This window comes from Aedes albopictus, chromosome 1 (genome assembly GCF_035046485.1).
Source record: "Aedes albopictus strain Foshan chromosome 1, AalbF5, whole genome shotgun sequence".
Lineage (NCBI taxonomy): Eukaryota > Metazoa > Arthropoda > Insecta > Diptera > Culicidae > Aedes > Aedes albopictus.
The window spans coordinates 236806245-236831790 of record NC_085136.1 but is presented as its reverse complement, the minus strand read 5'-3'; the positions used below and the strand labels follow the sequence as shown (position 1 = coordinate 236831790).

At 39.8% G+C, this 25546-nt stretch overlaps 1 protein-coding gene across 1 annotated transcript in view; it reads right to left on the bottom strand.

The window, feature by feature from the left end:
- The window catches only part of LOC109425349 (homeotic protein empty spiracles), a 132932-nt gene that overhangs the window by 3790 nt on the left and 103596 nt on the right, over window positions 1-25546 (bottom strand). Inside the window, exon 2 of the mRNA XM_029873833.2 lies at window positions 23015-23169. Coding sequence (XP_029729693.2) covers window positions 23015-23169 — 155 coding nt within the window. The remainder of the gene's footprint in view (window positions 1-23014; window positions 23170-25546) is intronic.

Below are 25546 nucleotides of genomic sequence, written 5' to 3'. Positions count from 1 at the left end.
TTGTAGTATTGGATTCTGTAGCTGACCGTTGTTTTCCGCGTGCAAATAGCTCTATTTAACGTCCATCTATGGTTCTCTGAAGTCGAGGCATGACTTCGCTTAGGTCATCAAATTTTCCTAGAAATAACTGTGAAGGGCCTTCTCAATGACACATGATAAAATTTGCGTTTATGAAGTAAATAGAGGTTTAACATGTATAAAATATGTGTTTACAGTTTATCAACAGTTCCTTGAACTTAAGGCCACTGGGCGCCGTTATGGCTACGCGTGAGAGTGGGAGTGCGCGTGTGTGAAGCCGCAAAGAGAAATATCAACAATAGCAAATCCACGAAAATCCTATGGACGCGCACTCTCCGCAAGCATCACAATTATTTAATTGCGATGGTTGTAGTTAGACCAGTTCCTGCAGTCTGCAATATGTTTGACCCACCTTTCGGGAACAAACCACCAGACGGAAATCTTAATATGGGGCTGTTCATAAACCACGTAGACTTTTTGGGGGGAGGGGGGGGTCTGGCCAAAGTCTATGCTCCATACAAATTTCAAAAAATTTGTATGGACAAAAGTCTACGAGGGTGAGGGGGGGTCTGAGATGGCAAAATACGTGGTTTATGAACAGCCCCTATGTTATGTAGAGCATATTAAGAGGAACCGTACGACATGGCAAGACCTGCACTGGTGGTGGCTATCAATCACATCACATCATCACATCAGTTCCTTGAACTCAAGGCTTGACTGCAACCAGGTCATCCTAGGTACTCAGAAATCTATTCGAAGAATTTACTCACTCCTGTTCGGTGTATTATAAGTTTCTGGAGCTAACCGTTGTTTTCCGCGTGCAAATTTCTCTCATTGTAGTCAATCTACGGTTCTCTGAAATGAAGGCATAACTTCAATCAGATCTTCCTAATTTTGTGCAGTTCGTTAACATAACAAACATTATACAGATTTTCAAGTTGTGGAGCAAGAAGAGCGAAAATCAATTGAAAATCATCTGAGATAAATTCGTAGGCACCAACTTTGGGGGGGGGGGGGGGGTGTTTCAAGCATGGTTTTGCCCCCCCCCCCCCCCCCACCGCATATTTGGAGATTTTTTGATTTTCTCATCCAAAAAATCAGTGACCCAACGGCCTTACTCCGTCCAGCAGTTAAAGAAAATTTTGATCCCATATATTTCCCAAACTAGAGTGTTATGCAAGTTTGTATTCAAAATTTGGTCAAATTCTGTTAAGAATTGGACTAGAAACGATTTTTTGAACTTTTATTTCTCAGCTGGGGACAAACGGGTTAAAGGCTACAGGTTCACCTTAAATACAAATTTTCTATAGAAGGTTCGGAATGACGAATTCAGATAGACAATATAAGATAATATTTGTATGTGTGTATTATTGTTTGCCTGTCCGAATCATTGCAGCTCCTCGGCTGGCGACCAAAATCTTCGCATTTTAAGACTCCGTTTATTTGTTTGGTGGCTCGGGGAACCTTTCCAAGTAACATTTTCAGTTTTATGAAACACTAGAAGATTATTATAAACCTACTTCAATAAAATTCTTGTCAAAGCAACATTATACGTATTGCTTCTACCATAACCTAAGAAAGATTAAAATCTTGCTAGTTGGCCCATTCTGGTGAAGGTTTTGAAGTGTATTCAGCAAAAATAATCCAGCATTTGTAGTAACTATCTCCAGAGTACTCTACCTAGGTAAATGCTATCCCCACTAATAATGACATTCATCATAACTATTCTGAATTCATAAATTATATTTCGTTTTAATAAATTCATCATGGAAGAAAAAACAAAACTGACAGCAGAAATAATGCAAATAAAACGTTCCAAATTTGCAAATTTAGCATGGTGACTATTTATAGTATGAAGCCATCAAACCAATTGCCGGATGAAATTTCATGAGGAATATGCTATTAAAGATGCAAAAAAAATAAGCGCCCCTTCGGAATCGTTAATAGGGTATTGGTTCCCTTATTAAGCATGTGGCTCCCATTTTCATCTCACGAAAAACAAAGGATTGAAGCGCTGTTTGTTTTGTTTCTTATTTTTGTATTTTTTGTTGGAAGTGAGCACCCATGAAAACAAAAAGAACGGAGTCAATCGGTGCCGTAATCGCTTGTTTTCGAATAGGATGAGAATGGGAGCATGAGATTACTGATGGCACACATACCCTATAACATTCAAAATTTGTCACCTGAAAATATGCTTGAAAATCATCATCGAGCAAGCATAATTCAACAATCCAATATGTCGGCGTTGAAAATATTTATTTTTCTATAATTTCTACTTTGCTGTCATAAATGCATAATTTAACCACAGAGAACAGACGAACATGCTCGAACAAAATTGCTTGAAAATCTTGTGTAAAGAAAAAACAACCTCAGTAGCGACATCGACGGTGACTTTCCCACTAAAAAACTTGTTTCGACACCATGATGGCGCTTTCTGAAGAAATATTTCACATGCGCACCTTTAAATTTTCCTACTCAGAATCTGAGCTGTATTTGCTTAAATAACAAGAAGTTTCTGATTATTTCACTAATCCAGCAACAAAATTTGAGCAACCCATTGATAATTTGTTTCATTATTTTCAATAAGAAACAAGTTGAACAAGAATTCAATTAATGTTTTCCAAGTAAAACCAACGCATTCTCTTGGTGGAACTATACTAGGGTGCACACTTGGTGACACTAGCGCCAAAAGGTAAAACAACGGCAAATTTGTACCCCGATTCAAAATTTGACAGCGCCGCGTAATGGCCACATTCCCAGTTATTTCAAAACAACCGTTGCAATGCTTTACACAACTGCCCTACATGAGCTTGGACGTCTGTTCTCTGTGATTTAACGCATAATGCCTTGTGATTGCATTTGTAATGACAGCCTAAATGCTAAATTGTTAAGTTAAAAGCTGATCTAAAGCCGTTTCGTTATTTTTTTTGCCTTTCTCGTACACTAAGTGTACCGGAAAGGCTTTATGTTCACTACAAAAATTACTTTTTGATAGAAGGTCCGGAGGGTCGAGTCACATATACCAATCAACTCTGCTCGTCGGATTGAGGTGATGTCTGTGTGTGTATGTGTGTATGTGTGTGTACAAAAAACTCACATCACTTTTTGGTAGTAAACCTCAATATAGTCCCATTGTTTTCTATTGAAAATGGTTCGGATCGGTCCAGCCGTTCCGGAGTTATGGCCATTTAGGTGTTCCGGACCGGTACCCCTGGGAGGGGCCAGACATAAAAATGCGACAAACCCATGCATGCGACACATCAAACCACGGCATTTCTGATAACCTGATGAATAATAAGCAGGAAAATAATCTCAGACCATATTAGAACCAGTAGTGTTTCGGAACCGGTTCCGGATGTCCCGCCGGAAGTGGCCAAATATAAATTTGAACATAACGCATTCATGCGACTCATCAAACAGCGGCATTTTGGGTAACCTGATGAACGGTTAGCAGGAAAATAGTAACAGACCATATCTGAACCGGTAGTGTTCCGGAACCGGTTCCGGATGCCCTCCCGGAAGTGGCAAAATATAAGAGAGAACCAAATCCATGCATGCGACACATCAAACCACGGCATTTCCGATAACCTGATGAACGGTTAGCAGGAAAACAGTATCAGACCATATCTGAACCGGTAGCGTTCCGGAACCGGTTACGGATGTCCCGCCGGAAGTGGTCAAATATAAAAGAGAACCAAACCCATGCATGCGACATATCAAACAGCGGCATTTTGAAGTGGTAGCGTTCCGGAACAGGTTCTGGGTGTCCCGCCAGAAGTGGTCAAATATAGAATTGAACATAACTCATTCATATGACACATTAAACAGCGACATTTTCGGTAATCTGATGAACGGTTAGCAGGGAAATAGTATCAGCCATCATCTAAACCGGTAGTCTTCCTGAACCGCCCGGATGTCCCGCCGGAAGTGGCCAAATATAAAAGAGAACCAAACCCATGCTACGACACATGAAACAGCGGCGTTTCCGATAACCCGCTGAACGGTTAGCAGGAAACCAGTATCAGAACACATCTTAACTGGCAGTGTTTCGGAACCGGTTCCGGGGGGTCCCAACGGAAGTGGCAAAATATTAAAGTGGACCAAACCCATGCATGCGACACAGCAAAGCGCGGCTTTTTTGATAACCTTATGAACGTTAGCAAGAAAATAGGTTCAGACTATACAGGGCGTTAGGTTCGTGAATGCGAACTTTTTAAGGAGTGATAGAGGATCATAACTGGTGAAAAAAAAACACATGTGTACCCATATGGTCAAATCTCAACCGTTACGTAGTAATAGAACCACAGACAAACAGACGTAACACCTTGAACGATTTTCATGGAAATCCTTCGCCCAGTTCACACTACCATCACCTGGTGGAAAAGTTGCACGAATCATTGTGTTGTGCAATATCGTCAACAGAAGGCGCTAGTGTGTAACGTTGAACGCATAGAAAAACGATGCGCGCGCCTCTGGTTGTGAAAGCCACAACTATGAAAATTTAAAATGATCGTTAAAAGCGTGGTCGATGGAAATTTCGCAAGTGTTACGTCTGTTTGTCTGTGATAGAACTTTGCATATTTTTAACTTTGCTTGCCTCAAACTGGCTACAACTTGAAAATGGTTAAACTTATCGCAGCTCTTTAACCCTCATTCGAAAGTTCATTAAATTATCTACTTCAAACATCTTTCAATCATATTGATTTAGTTAAATAACTTAATTTTCTAAAGCAAATAAGCTCGAAAGTATTGTTTTTCATTTTTTTTGGTAAATTATCTTTTAAAAATGCATAATAAATTTGAAATTTCTTTTAGGAAAATTCGAGGCCACTGTTCCTTTCTACAACTCGTTCTTTGAATGAGGAAAGGAAAGGAAACTGAGGAGCTGGAAAGGAAGCTGAGGAAAGGAACAGCCGCGATAGTGCGCCGGAACCGGTTTCGGATGTCCCGATGTGGCTAAATCTGAAAGTGAACCAAACCCGTGCATGCGACACCACAAATCAAGGCTTTTTGGTTACATGATTAACAGTCGACAAGACAAAAGTCTCAGACCAATCAGTGCACTACGGAACCGATTCCGTCTGTCCCGCCGGAAATATAAAATGTAAAAGAGAATCAATACATGTGACATGTCAAATGATTTATTCGGTAACCTGATGTAAGAAAATAGTCTCAGACCAAATTTGAGACAACAGGTCCTGTCCGGGAACCGATTTTGGGTGTCTCGTCATAAGTGGTAAAATATAAAAGTGACCCGAACCTGTGCATGCGACACACCAAATCGCGGCTTTTTCAATAACCTAATTAACTGTTTGTCATCAAAAAGTATCAGGCGCACATTTGGGAGAACCGGTAGTGTTGAAGAACAGGTAACGAGTGCTCCACCAGAAATGGTAAAATATAGAAGTAAGCCAAAATCATGCATGAGGTCATTAAGTACGTCACGATCCTAGGGGAGAGGGGGTTGTTAAAGTGTGACAAGCAATGTATTAAGTATAGGAGAAACCCGTACGAAAGGGGCAGGGGGGAGCTTCGAATATTCCTAATTTCAGCGTGTCATACTTAATGGGTGCTCCCCATGGAACACATCAATTCGCGGCTTTTAAGCCAGCCTGAGGGGGTCTCCAGTTAGCCTAGTGGTTAAGGCTATGGATCGCCAATCCGAAGACGGCGGGTTTGATTCCCGTTCCGGTCGGGAAAATTTTCTTGACTCCCTGGGCATAGTGTATCATTGTACTTGCCTCACAATATACAAATTCATGCAATGACAGGCAAAGGAAGCCCTTCAATTAATAACTGTGGAAGTGCTCAAAGAACACTAAGTTGAAGCGAGGCAGGCCAAGTTCCAGTGAGAACGTAGAGCCAAAAAGAAGAAGAAGAAGAAGCCAGCCTGATAACCAGTTGACAAGAAAATAATCACAGACAATATTTGGGACAACCAGTAGTGTCATGGAATCGGTTTCAGGTATCCGCCGGAAATGATCAAACGTGGAATTGAACCAAACCCATGCATGTGGTACATCAAATAGTGGAGTTATGAAAGTGAACAAAACCAATGTTAGGGATAAATCATATCTTGACTTTTTTAAAAGCCTGGTAAACGGTGGGTAAGGTTAAAAGTGAAGAAATGGTCAAAGTTTTCGTATATTCAAGAGAATAAAATTGTGACCAAAGCTATCTCATCAAACCACACCATTTCAAATTCCTGTGGTGTTAATATAAAGTAGGATGGATCAACGTGTTATGGGAAAATTATAATTTGATCGCATCAACACTGAATAAAGTTTTTCCAATCTCCTTTTGCGTCTAAAATTACTGTGCACAATTTGGTCCATAAAGAGGTCAAATTTTACTTGCATCGTATTAAGCGTATAAGTGTTCTCAGGATCGGCTAATGTCGACGTAAAGATCATGAGTACATATTCGACGAGAAAGGCACCATCACCACTAGGTGGATTAATCTGGGTTTTTCATCTTTACTCTATAATAAAGACAAATCAACCAATCAATCATCTTTAATTCTACGTCTTGTTTCACTCCATTTGACTATTTGTCGGCAAGGTGGCTAAAAGTGGGACCGCGTCGCCAACAGCTTCCATAAGTGCATCAAGTCTCAAGACAAATTAAGATGTCCAACTTTCATATATTAATGCTAAATGTAGTAGTTCATGCACCGGTCGAAAATTTTTAGTGACAATTGTTCCCAATTTATTATTTCATGCATAGATTGCAAAATCATTTGGTCCAAATGGTCCCCTCACCCTACCTATGTAGTATTTTCATGTATTAGAAACCACGTATCCGCAAACTCATAATCTTGACTTTGAAAGTCCGCTGCATCATCCGACAATTGCCTTGTTATAAATCTCATGAATAAATTCGTTACGAAAATTGATACGCTTTTTATTAACTGCCACCGTCGTCATCCCTACATGGAACACAGGCAGCCTGAAATGATGATCTTCTCCCTCCGACAAACACAATGGGACCGAGATTTAGGGCCATCATATCACGCAACATCCCTCTTTAATTTATGCTTGAAATTGAACTCACACCATGTAAGCAGTTTCATATTATCCTCCGAGGCACCCCAAGCGAAACATATAATCCTTATTACTCGTCGCAAAATGCTTTCCACCATCATCGAGTATTTGCTCGACAAAGTGCCAACAATTTATTTTCCTCTCCCTCTCACCGAGCCGCTGCTGGATCATAGAATGGTGAAACAATTTATATTTTGTCGCATATTTTAGTGTCTTTTCTGGCTGAAGTGCCATTGGGCTACGTGATGGAACTCGATTTGGGAAACCCGCAGTACGTCGAGAGCCGAACCGAGCGAAAACATCTATTGACAGCAGGGTTGCAAGTTTTGCGATTCAACGTTCTAGTTCTGCAGAAGGGCCTTCAATTTGACACTTTGGCAATACTGCTCGGTTGATTTCGTGTGAAATCGTTCCGCGCATGCACCACAAACATCCCCCTAGTTTTGCAGATTCGAGTGTGCAAAATAGAAGGAACCGCAGCAGAATCGCAAGCAATAAAAATATTACGCCACACAATTTTCCTTTATTTACTTTACTACCCGCTTGCTCATGGCTGCTGCCGCCAATCTGCCAATCTTCACAGGCAATTTAGCATTTTCACCCGCGGACTGCGCTACTTTGGAGTGGGTCTTATTTATAACTGCCAGCCATAGCCAATCGACATAATGCATGTTAAGCGCGTAAAGTACACCGAACCGTGTCAGCCATTTTGACTAAATTATGATTTTCTGGCACTTTGAATGCAGACAAGTGACAGATTTAATTACAGAAGGTGTCGAAGCCTATTGCACAGCTGCAGAAATGTGCTGCAATAAAATTAAAGCAATGAAATGAACAAATTTCGTTGCTTAATTCAAATTGCTTAGTTCAACTATCAATAACCGTCGTGTACTCCATTAACACGAACGATAATAAAGAAAATTTGCCGCTTTTGATTCTGAGGTTTGTCCCAACATGAACAGAATAGAATAACGATCGTACACCACGCGTTTAAGAGAATTTTCAGTCTTACATTGTGATTTTCGAGTCGGTAAACATTGCATCACTGCAACAACCATCATCAAACAGTTTTGATTTTGGATTCATAATAATTGATTAATCACAAATTAAAAAGTACGCAACAAGTTTAGCTTCTGTTCATGACAACAAAAATTATCGACATCATGAGATGAAGTCGATCATGAGATGAGGTGATGTATTAAGACCTGGTATTCACAGCATTTCTGGAGGATTTGCTGTGGGGCCGTCCATATACCACGTGGACAGCTTGGAGGGGGGAGGGGGTTAGCGAAAAGTCCACGCTTGTCCATGGAGAGGGGGGTGGGGGTTCGTCAAATGTCCACGTGGACAACATTGACATATAAATTAGGAAACAAGAATCTACAAACGAAAAAAAATATGTCGCTTTATAATGAGATTCTCTTCAACAGTTCTTTCATACAATTTATTTTAACCCTCGAGCAGTCGCGTCTTCGGCTACCTGAAACGGCACTACGTTCACGCTGTGTATCACAAGCGTGCATTTTTCATGGTGCGTGTACTCAGTACACGACGCGACCGCTCCCGGGTTAAGTTACTTCTTCAAGAAAAAAAATCAAGGTATTGATAAACAGACTAATTTGTTTTAAATTATCAGAATTTCTAATAACTTAGTTTTCTTCATCGAGGAATATTCTTGAGATTTAAAATGCAAATGTTGGTGTTTCAGTCTGAAAATTTTCATTGAAGTTCTGTATGGATTTTTCGAAGTTTCATATCAAATTTTTAAACTACTTCAAAGTTTCAAAATACATGTAGGGATTTGAAGGCTTATCTCAAAAACTTTGTTTTGTAGGTTCCTTTAACCCTTTGGGGACGGATGGGTCGTATGTGCCCAGTCGAGAAAATCGACCATTACAAACGTGTTCTAGACTAGCGAGGTTGCATCCAGAGAGGTGAAAATGTCGTCTCCAAAGGGTTAAAATTTAAGATGTTTCTAATGGATATTAAAGTCTAAACCTCAGCAAAACAATTTAGTTGCTGTAAATCTTGTTTTTTTTTTTGTAAGAATCTAAGAAATAAAGTTCTATCTCAACAAAAATCTAAGATTTGAAATTACCTAATCTCTACAAAACAATCAGACAATCATAGATTGAACAAACATTCTAAAAAAACACCGTCTTCAACCAGAGGCTGTACAGACTAAACATTGAACAATCACTAAAATTAGGCGATGGACATCACACGAAAAACACCCAATGAAGAATTTTACGTTTAACGGAAACTTTCACCAACTGGAGCAAGAAACGAATCCACTCTCACAAACATTAAGCTGAAATAAAACAATGTTGAAAACTTGTAGGTACCTATTTTGTGCTACTTGTTTTTATTCTATGTAAAGCTCTAGAATATTTGTATTTTATAAAGTTTTCAATTATATTTAAGACATTGTATACAAAAAAAAACTATATTAAAAAAAAACCTTTCAAAATCACCTTTTCCATTTATTTAAGAAATATGAAAAAAAAACTTTTTTCGGATGTCCACGTGGACATTGGGGGAGGGGGGTAGGGGTCAATGAAAAGTCCACGCTTGTCCACGGGGAGGGGGGAGGGGGTCAAAAACCATGAATTTTTTGTCCACGTGGTATATGGACGGCCCCTGTACAGATCTGGTCCATTGTCGACCGGCCGTCGATGAAGCCGGCTTCCCATGAACTCGTCCGTTTTAGATGACGAGTCGCTTTTCTTGTGAACGGGGCACTTCCCCATTGGGGCAGATAACTCCTTTCTTCCACTCTTCTGATAGTTGAATGGTTTTCTATATCCTGGCTAACAACGGATGCTGACAGGTGGCAAACTTTTCTGGGCACATCTTGATGAGTTTAGCTGCGATACCATCCTTACCAGCTGCTTTGTCTATTTTGAGCTGGTGAATGGCATCCTTAATTTCCCTCAGTGTGGGAATTCCATCATTACCATCATCTTTTGCACGTTCTTGGTCGTTTCCTCCGTTGCCTGGTGGACTCTGGTGCCTACGTTCTCCTCGCCATTTAAATGCTCAACGAAGTGCTACTTCCATTTTTTGATCTTCTCACGTCCGTCCGTCAAGAGGGACGTTCTTATTCCTGCATATTTCGGCTCGCGGCACGAAGCTGTTGGGGGATGCGTTGAGATTCCAGCCGGCCAATATTCTCCCGAAAGAGGCGGGAGGGTGATTTTCGTTTTTGTTTGTAATGTTCCACTTTCTGCCGGGTTTCTTGCTGCAGCATTACTACCCGCGCTGTGTTCTTCTCTTTCAAAATCAGTCTGCACTCATTTGCGACGTTGGTTATGTTGAAGTTTAAGAATCGGTTGTCAATCGGTCCTTGATCCTCAACCTGCACACAACCGATCACGCGCCTTCACTATAAAAGCTGTTTCCAGCTCACGTGTGTAGTGTGTTGTGGTGGCTTTGATTTCCTCTAAACGTTAGGATTATTGATTATGTCTAGCACACTTCCTGCAGCGCTACAATGCCGAACCCGCGGTCCTGCAGTATATCGGTGAGTATGCGGGTGCCCATCTACAAAAAGGGTGACAAGTTGGATTACGGGAACTATCGGGTGATTACACTACTGAACGCGGCCTATAAGAAACTCTCTCAAATTCTATGATGCCGTCTATCATCGATTGCAAGAGAGTTCGTGGGGCAATATCAGGCTGGATTTATGGGTGAACGGCTACAACGGACCAGATGTTCGCCATCCGCCAGGTGTTGCAGAAATGCCGCGAATACAACGTGCTTTCACATCACTTGTTCATTGATTTTAAATCGGCGTATGATACTATCGATCGAGGCCAGATATGACAGATTATGCACGAAAACGGATTCCCGGATAAACTGATTGATCAAGGCGATGATGGATCGAGTGATGAGCGTAGTCCGAGTATCAGGGTCACTCTCCTCAAGTCTCTTCGAATCTCGCAGAGGGTTACGGCAAGGTTATGGTCTCTCGCGCTTGCCTTTCAGCATTGCTTTGACGGTGTAATAAGGAGAGGCGGGGATAAACACGAGTATAACGATTTTCACGAAGTCCGTTCAGTTGCTTGGTTTCCCTGATAATATTGATATTATAGCTCTTAAATTGGACGATGATGGAGGAAACGTACATCCGACTAAACAACAAAATCAGGCGAATCGGTTTATTCATTAATGTGTCGAAGACAAAGTACATGATGGCAAAGGACTCCAGGGAGGAATCACCACGCCCGCCATCCTGAATTAAATTAAATCGAGGCGGTTGAAGAATTTGTGCACTTGAACTCACTGGTGATCACCGACAAAGCAACCAGCAGAAAAATTCAGAGGCGCATTGTGGCAGGAAATCGAGCTTACTTTGGACTCCGCAGAACTCTACGATCGAACAAAGTGCGCCGTCACACAAAGGTAACTATATCTACAAAATGCTGATTAGACCGGTAGTCCTCTATGGACACGAAGCATGGACCCTACGTGCAGAGGACTAACGCGCCCTTGGAGTTTTCGAACGGGAGGTGTTGCATAAAATCTTCGGCGGAGTACAGATGGAAGACGGGACTTGAAGAAGGCGAATGAGCCATGAGCATCAGCTGCTGAGAGAGCCAACCATCGTCCACACCGCGAAAATCGGAAGGCTACTGTGGATGGGTCACGTCATCAGGATGTCGGATAGCAACCCGACTAAAATGGTTCTCGAGAGTCATCCGGCCGGTATAAAAAGACGTGGTGCGCAGCAAGCTAGATGGGTCGATCAGGTCGAGGACGATCTGCGGACCCTTCTCAGAGTGCGGAACTGGAGACACACAGCCATGGACCGAGTAGAATGGAGACGGCTACTATGTAGAGCAGAGGCCACTCAGGACTTAGTTTGACCGGTAAGGTAAGTAATAGGTCCCCATATGCGCAGATATTACAACAGTTTGTAGAAGCAGAACCGAAAGACCAGGAAGGTCGATAATATTTTAACGGCCGAGCTTGAGCAGTGACGCTCGTAGAACTAGCCCAGCAAGATTCCTTTGCTGGTATATGCTAAGGAATCATAAACATTCTTAATCCCTCAATACAGTCGATAATTCCATTCATATGCTATCAAGTGTCACAAACAAGTGCTCTCCGTTTTCGATCATAGTCCAACCGAACGACGCCACCCGTCCAATACTTTCCCCTCCTATTCACCACACATGTCCGAAGAAAACCACCAAGTCGACAAGCACCAGTGAACCACCTCCCATGCAAGCGTTAAGTTAAAACGTGCCATCTTTCATCGTCCTCGAACACCACAATTAGTCCACACGTGTGGTGACCTTTTCTACATGACCTACATAGCTTTCCATTTCTATACATTTCCTACATTCCAACCGAAAGTAAAGCATAACACCAAACCTACCAGTAGCAACCTTAAAGCGCTGAGTAGCAAACAATCAAACTTCCTTATTCACGCCACACCAGAACCAGGTCATAGTATAATAAAACATAGGCATGGTCGAGTTGCGAGCGTGCTCTCAACAGCTGACCGTATAGGCTTAAGAGAGTGAGAGCGTGAGTGACGCACTTATGCGAATGTTCAATTGAAGTAGTAGAATGTAAGCATGTAAGGTAGCTATAAGTATTTGGAAAAATAAACAAAAGGTAATCAGTTTTGATCAACCGCGAAGTTGCGTGACTTGTGCATGTCAATTAATCCGAACCATCCACGCGACTCGCTGATGGCGACCGGACTAAAGCGAACCGTATTAATCGCGATTTCCATATCGATTTTAATTATTGCAACAGTGATTGTGGTGAAAATTTTAAAAGAAGAATTTGACAGCTTGTGTGAAACAATGAAGCAAGCGAAATACATCACCCTTACAAACTAAAGTGAAACAAAAGTGAACTAAAAGTGCAAAAATGGGCGCAACCGAATCTAAAGAAGAAAATATCATTGTGGCTCAGCAAGCCCAACAAATTGCTCCTGCAGTAACAAAAAACAGTTTAGAATCGAACGACATTATCGCAGCATGCTTTGTTCTGGCTATCTTAGCCATATGTGCATATTTCGCGTGGCGCTGTTTTAAGAGAGAAATTGATTTGCGCATAGCGAAAAGTAACAAGAGTTCGCGTATAACAAATGTATAAACAATGTGGTGTGACTAATGATTAGAGAAAAATAAATTGAAGAAGTAAAGTGTCCCGAAGAAGATCCATCGTAGTTCAAGCATGAATCAGCACAGTGGTTCCACCAATAACCAATCAACAAATCGTCAAAATGAAGATCATCGCCGCATTCGTCCTCTTCACCACCGTCGTCGGAGCCCTGGCAGCAGAGGAATACAGTGCACCATAACGCACCATAAAGATAATTGATATGTGATCGGTATGTACAACCAAAAACAAGTAGATGAACTATTATCAAATCTCCAGCAAGAGCTGAAAACCCTAAGAAAATCCCCAAACAGGAAGTATTTAAAAACGACCCTGTTAGATAAACTAAGGAAAGCAAAAGAATTATACGAAAATATTTTATATATCTTAGAAGACTATGATCAATATCATCAAAAAGCATTATTAAGAGATGCTCGTTCTTTATTTAGTGAAATAAAAATATTCATTGATATCAGATTAGACTATGGTAAGCATTTGATTAAATTTAAAGCACTTGCGAATATAATAGTTGCATTTTTTAAACTTCAAAAAAAACATATACAAACAAACATGTTCGATTATAAAACGGCTACTTCTTTGGTACAACCATACGATGGTTCAGTTGCGGGGTTAGATGCATTTATAGATGCATCCAATCTTTTATTGGAAATTATTCAAGCTGGTGAGGAAGAAATAGCCGCAAAATTCCTCAGAACTAGACTTACAGGAAAGGCTCGTATTGGATTGCCAAATGAAGCTATAACAATCCCTCTAATAACCCAAGATGTTAAAAACAGGTGTCAAGATAAAACAACGCCTGAGAGTATCATAGCAAAACTTAAGGCAATAAAATCGAAACAATCGAATCAAAAATTTTGCGAAGAAGTTGAAAATCTTACTATTCAACTGAAAAACGTATACATCGAAAATAAGATTCCAACAGATGTTGCTTCAAAAATGTCTACGAAAGTTGGCGTAGATGCCCTAATAAATGGTGTTGGCAACCCAGAAGTAAAACTGATACTTAAAGCGGGGACATTTACGGATCTCAAGGATGCGATCCAGAAAGTGAATGAAAATCTTCCAGAAACTGATAATTCTGCACAGCTACTTACATTCAACAGAAACCGTAATGACCAACGAAAGTACAATAATTACCAAAACCGTTATCATCAGAATAGCAGCAACAAACAATATGAGAATCGTAATAACCATGGGCATTTCAATTATCGTAATTTAAACGGTAACAATAACTATTCTATTAGGAATAACACAAACAATTTGCAGAATCGTCCACAGCCACGATACTTCAACGGTTATCGACGAAATAATAACCGGAACAATAATGCTAGAAATGTCTATGTGACCGGTGTTGACACCGTTCCAAACCTCAATACTGAATCAGAAAGGCTAATGCAACCTTTTGGAAACATCCAACAAAGAAATACAAATCGAGATTTTTTAGGTCAAGTGGATCAGCTGCCCCATTCAACAACTCGAGGTCCATTTATACCATAAATCTAAAGGCAGCGAATTATGTCAATCTTTATTTAGAGAATAATCGTAGATGTTCTTTCATAGTTGACAGTGGTGCGGATATTTCATTAATTAAATTAAATCGAGTACCGCCTCAACAAATAGTCAATAAAAATAAACGATTTCAAATTAAAGGTATTACGCAAGGAATTCAGGAGTCCTTAGCTGAAACGATAGAAACTTTACATTTTGAGAACGAAATAACATTATGTCACAATTTTCAAATCGTCGATGCACAATTTCCTATTCACACCGACGGTATATTAGGTCGTGATTTTCTAACTAAATTTAAATGCAATATAGATTATGACCATTGGTTATTAACGTTCAGAAATTTCGATCAAGAAGTTTCAATACCAATTGAAGACACTTACCAGAATAGCATATGCATTCCAGCACGATGTGAAGTAGTGCGAAAAATTCCAAATTTAAATGTTTCAAAAGATTGTTTGATAATATCTCAAGAGATACAACCAGGTGTCTTTTGTGGTAATACCATTGTATCAAGCCAAAGTCACTTAGTAAAATTCATTAACACTACTGGTTCATCTGTCGTAATTTCAGATTTTATTCCAAAAATTGAAAGTTTAGATAACTACGAATTGGTTGAAAGTACACGTTGTAGTAAAACCCAACAGCAAAGAGTACAAGAAATTTTTAAATTAACTGGAGTTGATGAGTTTCCTCCATACATCAAAAATCCTCTTAAGAATTTGATAGAAAAATACGAAGACGTTTTTTCGCTCCCAGACGAAAAACTAACAACAAATAATTTTTATACCCAAAACATAGAACTGACAGACCACAAAGCGGTTTACATTCCAAATTATAAAATTATTCATGCACAGAAGGATGAAATCAACCGGCAAGTAAACAAAATGCTAGAAGATGACATAATCGAACCCTCAATTTCGCCATTTAATTCGCCAATATTATTGGTTCCAAAAAAGTCTAATAATAATGAGAAAAAATGGAGATTGGTAGTTGACTTTCGTCAGCTCAACAAAAAGGTAATTGCGGATAAATTCCCTTTACCACGTATTGATGTTATTTTGGATGAATTGGGTCGTGCTAAATATTTTAGTACATTAGATTTGATGGCCGGATTCCATCAAATCCCTCTTGACGAAACATCAAAAAAATATACAGCGTTTTCCTCTCCATCTGGACATTTTAATTTCAAGAGATTGCCATTTGGGCTTAATGTTAGTCCAAATAGCTTTCAACGAATGATGAGCATAGCAATGGCTGGATTAAATCCAGAATGTGCTTTTGTTTACATAGACGATATTGTTGTTATTGGCTGCTCTGTCAAACATCATCTGAATAATTTAGCAATAGTTTTCGAAAGATTGAGATATTATAATCTTAAACTGAACCCTATGAAATGCAAATTTTTTAAGACCCAAGTTACGTACTTAGGCCATAAAATAACTGATTGTGGAATTTTGCCCGATGACTCCAAATATAAAGTTATACGTGAATATCCCGTACCTACGAATGCAGACGAAGTACGTCGCTTTGTAGCTTTCTGTAATTATTACAGAAAATTTATTCCTAATTTTGCGGAAATTACCAAACCACTCAATGATTTGTTAAAAAAGGGAGTTAGCTTTAAATGGACAATTCTTCATCAAGAACGATTCAATGAACTAAAAAGTTGTTTACTTACCCCACAAATTCTAAGCTATCCAGACTTTTCAAAAGATTTCATTTTGACAACAGATGCTTCAAATATTGCATGCGGAGCTGTGTTGTCTCAAAATCATGCAAATGGCGATTTACCTATTGCATTCGCCAGCAGAGCATTCACCAAAGGAGAGAAGAATAAACCCGTAATTGAGAAAGAGTTGACTGCAATACACTGGGCGATCAACTATTTCAAGTCATATCTGTACGGGCGAAGGTTCAAAGTTCGAACTGACCATAGACCCCTAGTCTATTTATTTGGCATGCGAAATCCAACCTCAAAGTTGACCAAAATGCGTCTTGAACTAGAAGAGTTTGATTTCGATATTGAATTTATTCCAGGTAAAGATAATGTATGTGCTGATGCATTGTCAAGAATACCACATAATTCAGAAGATTTGAAAACATTAAGTATCCTTAAAGTGAACACAAGATCGATGACTCGATCTTTACAAACTAGTAAACAATCCAAGGATGTGTCGAAACCACTGAACAAGATTGATCACCTTGCAATTTGGGAAACCGACAGCTCTTCGGAAGTAAGAAAATTTCTTAAAGTTAGTTGTGAAGTGCACCACAACAAACTTTCCTTGAAACTTTTAAATCATAACTATCGGAAAATTTTAGGACAAATTATTGTCCCCGTATTAAACAACAATGGAAGTCAAGCATTAGAGTTTGCATTTCTACAATTATCAACACTCATGAGTAAATATAACAGAAACATGCTAGCAATTTCAAAGGAGGATAACATGTTCAAGAACATGTCGATTGAAACATTTAAGGAAATCGCAAATATTGCCATATCCAATTATCAAATTATCCTTTTTACACCTCCACGAATATTGAAGAATATTAAAGAAATTCAGGATATCCTCAAACAATTTCATATAATACCCACCGGTGGACATGTAGGTAGACATAGATTATACCTAAAGGTAAGAGAATATTTCGTGTGGAAAAACATGAAAAATGACATAATGAATTTTGTCGGAAAATGTGTCCAATGTAAAATAAATAAGGTCTATAGACACACAAAGGAAGCAGAAGTTATTACTACGACTCCTTCCAAACCGTTTGAAGTTATCTCCGCAGACACTGTAGGACCACTTACAAAAACGAACAACGGGAATAGATTTATACTAACATTGCAATGTAACTTATCGAAATACGTGATATTGATCCCTGTACCAACAAAAGAAGCAAACGTTTTAGCTAAAGCAATTGTTGATAACTTCATCTTAACTTTTGGATCATTTCTTCAACTTCGAACAGACCAAGGGTCTGAATACAATAACGAAGTAATCGAAAAAATATGTAAACATTTAGAAATCAAGCATACATTATCAACTGCCTATCACCCACAATCTATAGGAGCGTTAGAGAGAAATCACAGATGTTTAAATGAATATCTGAGATCCTTCACTAACGCTCACCAAACAGATTGGGACGATTGGGTTAAATATTACGAATTTACTTTTAACACGACTCCACACACTGAACATGGTTATACCCCATATGAGCTTGTTTTTGGCCAAAAGGCTAAATTACCACAAAATATTCAACATGATGTACACAAAATTGAGCCAATTTATAATATCGAACAATATCATAACGAACTTAAATTCAAATTGCAGTATACCAATCAAATTGCAAGAAAAAATCTCATTCAAAATAAAGAAAAGAGACAAATGAAAAATAATGAAGAGACTAATCCAATCAACATTTGCCCTGCAGATAGAGTATATCTTTCTAACCATAACAGGAAAAAACTAGATCCTTTCTATCTAGGACCGTATATTGTTCATAAAAATGAAGATCCAAACTGTGTTATAATTCACCCTCAATCTAAAAAACAATCTACAGTTCATAAAAATAGGTTAATCAAAATGTAAAATAAAGCAAAACAAAAAAATGGTTTATTATTGTTAATCGTTAATCGTTGTTAATTATTAACTCGTTAATCAGAATGGTGATACCATTCTTCTTTTTAGAAGGGGGAGGTGTGGTGACCTTTTCTACATGACCTACATAGCTTTCCATTTCTATACATTTCCTACATTCCAACCGAAAGTAAAGCATAACACCAAACCTACCAGTAGCAACCTTAAAGCGCTGAGTAGCAAACAATCAAACTTCCTTATTCACGCCACACCAGAACCAGGTCATAGTATAATAAAACATAGGCATGGTCGAGTTGCGAGCGTGCTCTCAACAGCTGACCGTATAGGCTTAAGAGAGTGAGAGCGTGAGTGACGCACTTATGCGAATGTTCAATTGAAGTAGTAGAATGTAAGCATGTAAGGTAGCTATAAGTATTTGGAAAAATAAACAAAAGGTAATCAGTTTTGATCAACCGCGAAGTTGCGTGACTTGTGCATGTCAATTAATCCGAACCATCCACGCGACTCGCTGACACGGTTGTAATTTAATCTAATTATCGGGCAACGGGATTCCCCCAAAAACAAAGTGTCTGTGTCGGCTTCAAATAACCCCGAAAAATGGCGACATGGCACGCCGCCGTCGCCGCGCCGCCGACACTGTCCAGACGAGAGAGATTTTCCACACCCCACTTGAATCGTGAAACCCCGGAACGACTTGATAATGTCTGGAAAATTATCACCCCGTGTCGGTCGCGGTCGTCGTCGTTGCCGTCGTCGATTGCAGTCACTTTTCTATCCTTTTCCGCTTGGCAGGATATTCCGGGCATCCATTTCGTAAATATTATTTGAATGTTTATTTAAAAATCCTCGTCACCCTTCCTCCAGGCCCACTACATATTAGACGATGTGCTATGATAGTACCCTCCCTGAAGGAAAGCAACCGAATTAATTTGTGCAGCACTAGAGTGGCCCATCAAGATTATAGGATTTACTTTCTATTTTGCACATCCATGGCAAATGATCATTGCGAAGGATCGTTACCTTGTGCGATTGCCAGGACTTGGCTTGTGGCCTAGGTAAATTTCAACACGTCATGCAAATTCTTGGCATCAAGCATCAAGAGCAGAGGCAAATCCGCGATAATCCCAGGAAATGGGTCGGTTCATCGAGTCAGACAGATGGAATGAACACTCAAATTGTATACACAAGACATGATAAATCCTGCGTTGTCGAGCAGATGAATTCCAACCCCAGATAGCATCAGCAGTTATTCCCGAAGAACTATCCGCATCGGTCGGAGATGGCCGAAAAGTGGTTCCCAACACAACGACGATGGTCGTCAGCGTTCTTGACTACCAGCAATCCGTTAGATCCACTGGCTTTATAGTACCGATTCAAATATCTACGCCCAACCTAGGCTTAGGGGCAAACATGTCAGCTATTCCGTCATCCCAGTGTCCGGCCATTTGGCCGAATTCCGTTTGGCCGAATTATGTTCAAAAGAATGCTAAGAAACTTTTTGGCAATCTAGCCGGCAATATGATCGTCGGAAACATTTCCTGCTTTTAATCATAGGCTATTCTTTCAAGTTGTACAATTCAGGGGTTAGTTGGTACTGAAGCTGACAATATTTTATCAGAGATTTATCCATCTTTAAATTACAGGTTGTTTTTCGTAGTTTACTCTGGAGCACAGTCGTATGATGACAGTTGATCATTCTTTTATTGGCCAAATGGCGTTTGGTCAAATGATCCGAAACCGTCATTCTGCAGGTATGCTGGAGTTATTGCTATCGGTGAGTGCGGTGGAATCCGAAGAACGCACAGGCAAGAGCAAAACATACGAGTACTAACACATAAATGATGGCATGCGCTGGAGATGTACGAGTTGTGTTACCTACCGGTTCTGACTTGTCTACTGAGAGGCTCACGTTAGTAATTCCCAGTACGTTAGTAATTCCCTCTTCCAGGGGTGATGACCTAAAAATCTTGATCATCAAGTATGGAATGGGTGTTGGGATCATGTTGGAACACTTGGTTCTAGCGCAACAGCATCAGCATATCAAGTGCCCAACGTACTAGCGGACATACTTCCATCGAATCTGAAACTAAAGTTAGTGGGCTTGTATTAAGCGCTACTAGGCCTACAACGCAGTAAATTTGGCGACATTCATGAAGAATCGTTACGAGATGACCAGCGACGTAGCTCTCCTGACTGGTATAGGACAACATTTATCGGAGATGCAGGAGAAGGCAAAGAGATAGGGAACTGTGAAGGAGAAGTTGTTCGTCCATCAATCCCCATCAAATACATCGGGTTCGTCTGGAACTGAATTAACATTCCTTTTGCATCACGTTGTTGGGAGCAGCTCACTGACGCAGTGTACGGTTTGGGTCAAAAATGACCCTAATGCCAAAAGAGCGTTAAGTAACCTCACTATCAAACCCTATGCGCATTACTCCAAGATACACAGTTGTGTTACTCCTGAGTGTCTAGCTTTCAAGCTACTTAATGTAGACGAAAGATGGAAGGTTTTCCAGCAAATAGGGTTGTACTTTAATCCTCATCGTTCATTGCCTTGTCATTCAAAGCAAGAATGCGAAGTTGCAGACTGCTGCATGCGTCACTACGCTCTACGCAGACTGGAGCAGTGTCATCATCAATGCCAGCGGAGAGAAAAATTGTTCGCACCATTCCGTTACTTCTTGTGTTTGATGCGCTATCTTCTGGGACAGCAGGTATTATAGTCCCGAGGCCTGACGAACCCCCCCTCTCGCGAGTCAGCCACGCATATTATGTAATAATTAAAAACAGAAAAATGTAAAAAAAAATGTTGACGAAAAATGATTCCGTTTCTAGCACGGTTCCATTTTTGGAAACTGAAAATAAAAGCTTTGTTGCCAAAATCGGAACCCCACTGTACTTGGTTTTGGACCTCTCTGATCAGTTGTCTGTTGAGCAGATGGGTTAGAAAATGAAAGAGAAACATCAGATGACGGAGCTGCTTGTTGCGTCTGTTTTCTGTTAGGAATCTAAGAAACAGTACGGTATTCAATGAATTGTTGCATCGTTTCCAGATATCCAAACTACGTTAGGTTGTATCGAAGGTTATCAGATAATATCAGCATTTCCGTGTGCGAGTTGTGCCTCCCCAGGAACCTAAAATGATGACACCACTCCCTGAAGTTCGGTTAACATCGTTTATCTTACCGTTTACGCATACCGGACTGAACTACTTGGGACTGCTTCCGTGAAGCAAGGGCGTATCCCGGAATAATAAAGAACTATGCATCGTCCTTTACACGTGCCTGTTCAATAACGCCGTACACCTCGGGGTAGTCCACAGTTTATCGGTACAGAGGGCCTCCCACAACACTCTGTACCGACAACGGAACCAATTTTATGGAGTAACCTTTTCGAACTCGGACATACAATGGCTTTTCATTCGTCCGCTTGTCCTCCATACAATATGGGATACTCATGGGAGCGCTTTGAGAGGTACGTGATACAGAATACATCGTAAATTTTAGGCCACTGGCCTGCATACCACTGAATATCGCGGATGAAGAAGCACTGTCTCTCAACCATTTCTTGCTAACTTTCATCATGAATATTATAAAAATAAGTAAGAATTGAAAAACGGTAAAACCAAATTCATCACATTTTCCAAAAGAGCAGCATGTTTACATTTATTTTGCTAGTATTGGTCTGTATGATTTTATTATTGATAAGGAATGGCCATCCTGTAAAATCAAAAACAGTAACTGCTTTTTTCAGTGTTTTCTTTAGCGATTAGCGATATTTTTGATAAGTCTTCCATGAGTTATGACGAAAAATGTTCAGGTAATGTTGTCGGAAGTTTTTGCAGATACGTCAAAATGATTCCAGGGAGTTTCTTATTTTGATCACACAATATTCAAGCTGTCACCGGAAGCAAACAATGAAGTCTTATTTTCCTCAGAGATCACCAATATTACCAAAACTTCGATTTCGAGGATTGAAGCTCGAGATTCCAGATTTCACCTATTTTGGACCACTCTAATGCACCAGGGTGGAGGTGCGGTGAGCAGGAACGACGGCCGTCCCGAAGACTGCGCGTCTAATCCGATTATACGGTAGATTAAGTGAGTCAACAACAACCGCACAGAACCAGCCCAGTCCCCCTCCTGCCTGTACTGTCCAAAGATGGAAACGACGATCAAAAGAAGGACGTACACATCACATGTACGAGTAGGTTAGGAACTCTCCCTACTCCCTTGGTATCGTGTCGTGTCGTCATCGTTGTAGACTTACAGTGGAACGTCCGTTAGGGAGTGCTAACCAGTATGTTAGACAACGAGCGCCTTCATGTTCTAGGGGTGATTGGCTGTGTTTTATTTGGAGTACCAAACTGCTGCTGCTGCTTGCGATGGACGAGATGGTTATCTCTTCGTTCGAGTTCGAACTCACAGAGGGGTGCCAAATTGGCTTTCTACAACATTGTAGATGTTGGCACAGATATCGTGACTGAGATGTGAAAAAGTGGAATTAATTTGGGCGCGAAATGTTTCACCGTGCTTGTTTTTGTATCTACCAAGCAATCGTGGATTGATTAGCTCAAGCTGTGCATTGTTCCAAACCCGAAAAAGTGCGTTGGAAATCTAATTGATCGACAGCGACCATTGGTTTGATTTTAATTACCTGGCAATCAAAAACGTTGATAAATTGTGTAAAACTACATACCTGAGTTTCTGTGAGGCCCAGTGCTTGAGCAAGAGATTTTCGTTCTGCTCCCACCACGTAGTGGTTGTTTTCGAAGGCATGCTCCAGCTTGAGGAGTTGCGTGGGCGAAAATGCCGTGCGCACGCGCTTTGGCTTCCGGAATGGGAGGAGGTAACCTGTAAATAAAATAATAAAGGAAATGGACTTTTAGATTTGTTGAAATCATGAAGTGAAGCTATCAAAGTTATTTTAATCGTTATTTTTCGGATGACCGAAAGGAACAATGGTGCACATTTGGTGTAGTACCAGATTTGTTTATTCCTACAACACAGCTAAACAAGGATTACCTAAAAAATCCCCGAGGCAGTGCTTGAGAAATTTCTTCAGGGATTCCTTCAGAAATTTCCTCATAAATTCCTTCAAAAATTCCTTCATAAACTTTCTTTGGGGATTCCTTTCAGAAACTCGTCCACAAATTGCAAAATTTTGCAAACATTTCTTTTAGGAATTCCTCCACAAATAGCTCAAGCGTTCTTCCAGAGAGGAATACCCTATGTTCCCACTAGAATATTTTACTGGGTTTATTTCGCAAATATATTCAGGAGCCGAGAATTCCTCGAAAAAATCATTCAGAAATTTCTGCAGGGTCTGCTTCGGAAATCTTCTTAGTACAGAAATTTCTTAAGCATTTCTTCTATAAATATCCCTTCAGGAGCTACTGAAGAATTCATCCAGAAATTTATCCAGGAATGCCTTCAAAAATTTCTCCGTTTTAATCAACTTTTACTTTAGAAATTCGTTTTGGAATTCTCATGGCGATTCATTTAAGAATTCTTTCAAGAATTTATCTGAAGACATTTAGAGGAATTCCCTTAAAGATTCCTGCAGGATTTTCTCCGGAGGTTTTCCAGATGTTTTCTTTTTGAATTCTTCAAGCAATTACTCCAGGAATTCGTCAAGGTACAACGCTATCCCTTTACTGACATTTATCAGTTTTGCTGATATGTCTGAAACATAATGGAAAAAAATGGAAAAATTAGACGCCAGAAAACAGGCTGCTTGGTGGCTAGGTATGCCAAGTGCGAGAGTAAGTCTCGGCCTCTTAGAATCACTTGTGTTGGGATTCGCTCATTAAATTATCCACGGATTTCTCTAAGAATTCCTGCAGGAATTTTTCTTAGAATTCTTATAGAAATTTGTCAAGGGATGCTTCTTAGAAAAGTTCATGGGATTTTGCATGACCATAAGCATCAGCATTGAACGAGTCACAAAATGTTGTAGGTTACACAGTGCTGGAAAGCTGTTATTAAATTTTCCTTCTTCCCGCTGGTTACCAAATAACAATGATTTGGGAATAATATTAGTATCTGACTCTTCGACAAGATTGGCACAGTCTTTCAAAGATCGCAATTTCTCAGGAGTTCTTTCTGGTATTTCTCTAGGGATTTCTACAAAACAGTATTATAGATTCCATGATAGATTCTTTCCAAAATTACTTCAGGAATATTTATAAGAATTCAAGGAATCAGTGAAGAGAATTGTCAGACAAAAGAGACACAAAACAAGCAACAAAGAAGGTGCGACGATTACTCTTTATCCCTACTGGTAACAGATAATGACATGATCTCGAAATTTTTTGTTGCAGACAAAACGGAAGCTGATTTTGTTGCGTACTTTTCAACTCGTGAATAATCAATTATTGCTAACCCAAAGTCGAAACTGTTTGATGATAGAGTTTCACCAGAGTTGCAGTGTTTACCAACTCGAAGTTACCGTTCGAAAATCGCAATGCAAGGCTTAAAAATCTCTAAACTCGTTGTGTACGATGTTAATCCCATTATTTTCAAGTTGGGGCAAACTTATGTCGCATGGGTTTGTTTGTCGCAACAAATACAGGTTGCGACATTGTCATTATTGTTGCACGATGGTTGAATTTTGATTCACTGCAAGGAATACTATCTAAAATTTCTGTAAGTTTTCATTCAGACATTGCTTCACGTATTTTTTCAGTTATCTTTCTAAAAATACATCAAAGTCTGTCAGAAACTCCTCCAGCAACATTTTCAGGGATTCTTTCAACTGTTCCTTCAGGGATTTCTTCAAAAAATCCTCCTGAGGCTCTCTTCGGGAATCCTTAAAGAATTCCTCCACAATTTTTCTATTTTTTTCAGAGACTACCGCAGAAATTCCTTCAGGCTCAAGAAAAAACCTCATTCCTACAGATATTCCAATCATAATTTCTACAAATTCTTTTCCAGGGATTTCAATTCAGAAACTGTCCCAGGGAATCTTCCAAGATTTTTTCCAGGGACTCTGTTAGTTTTTCCTCCGGGCATGACTTCAGGAATTTTTAAAGAGATTCCTTTACATTTTTTTTTTGCAAGACTTTCTTCAGAAATTCTTGAAAGAGTTCTTAAGAAACTCTTGCAGAAATTGCTACACAAATTCTAGCAGGAATTCTTCGGATTCTCTGGAATTCTTTAAAAAATCCCCTAGATAATCCTAGGTTTTACAGATACTCAGATACTCCTACTTCTTATATTTATTTTAATT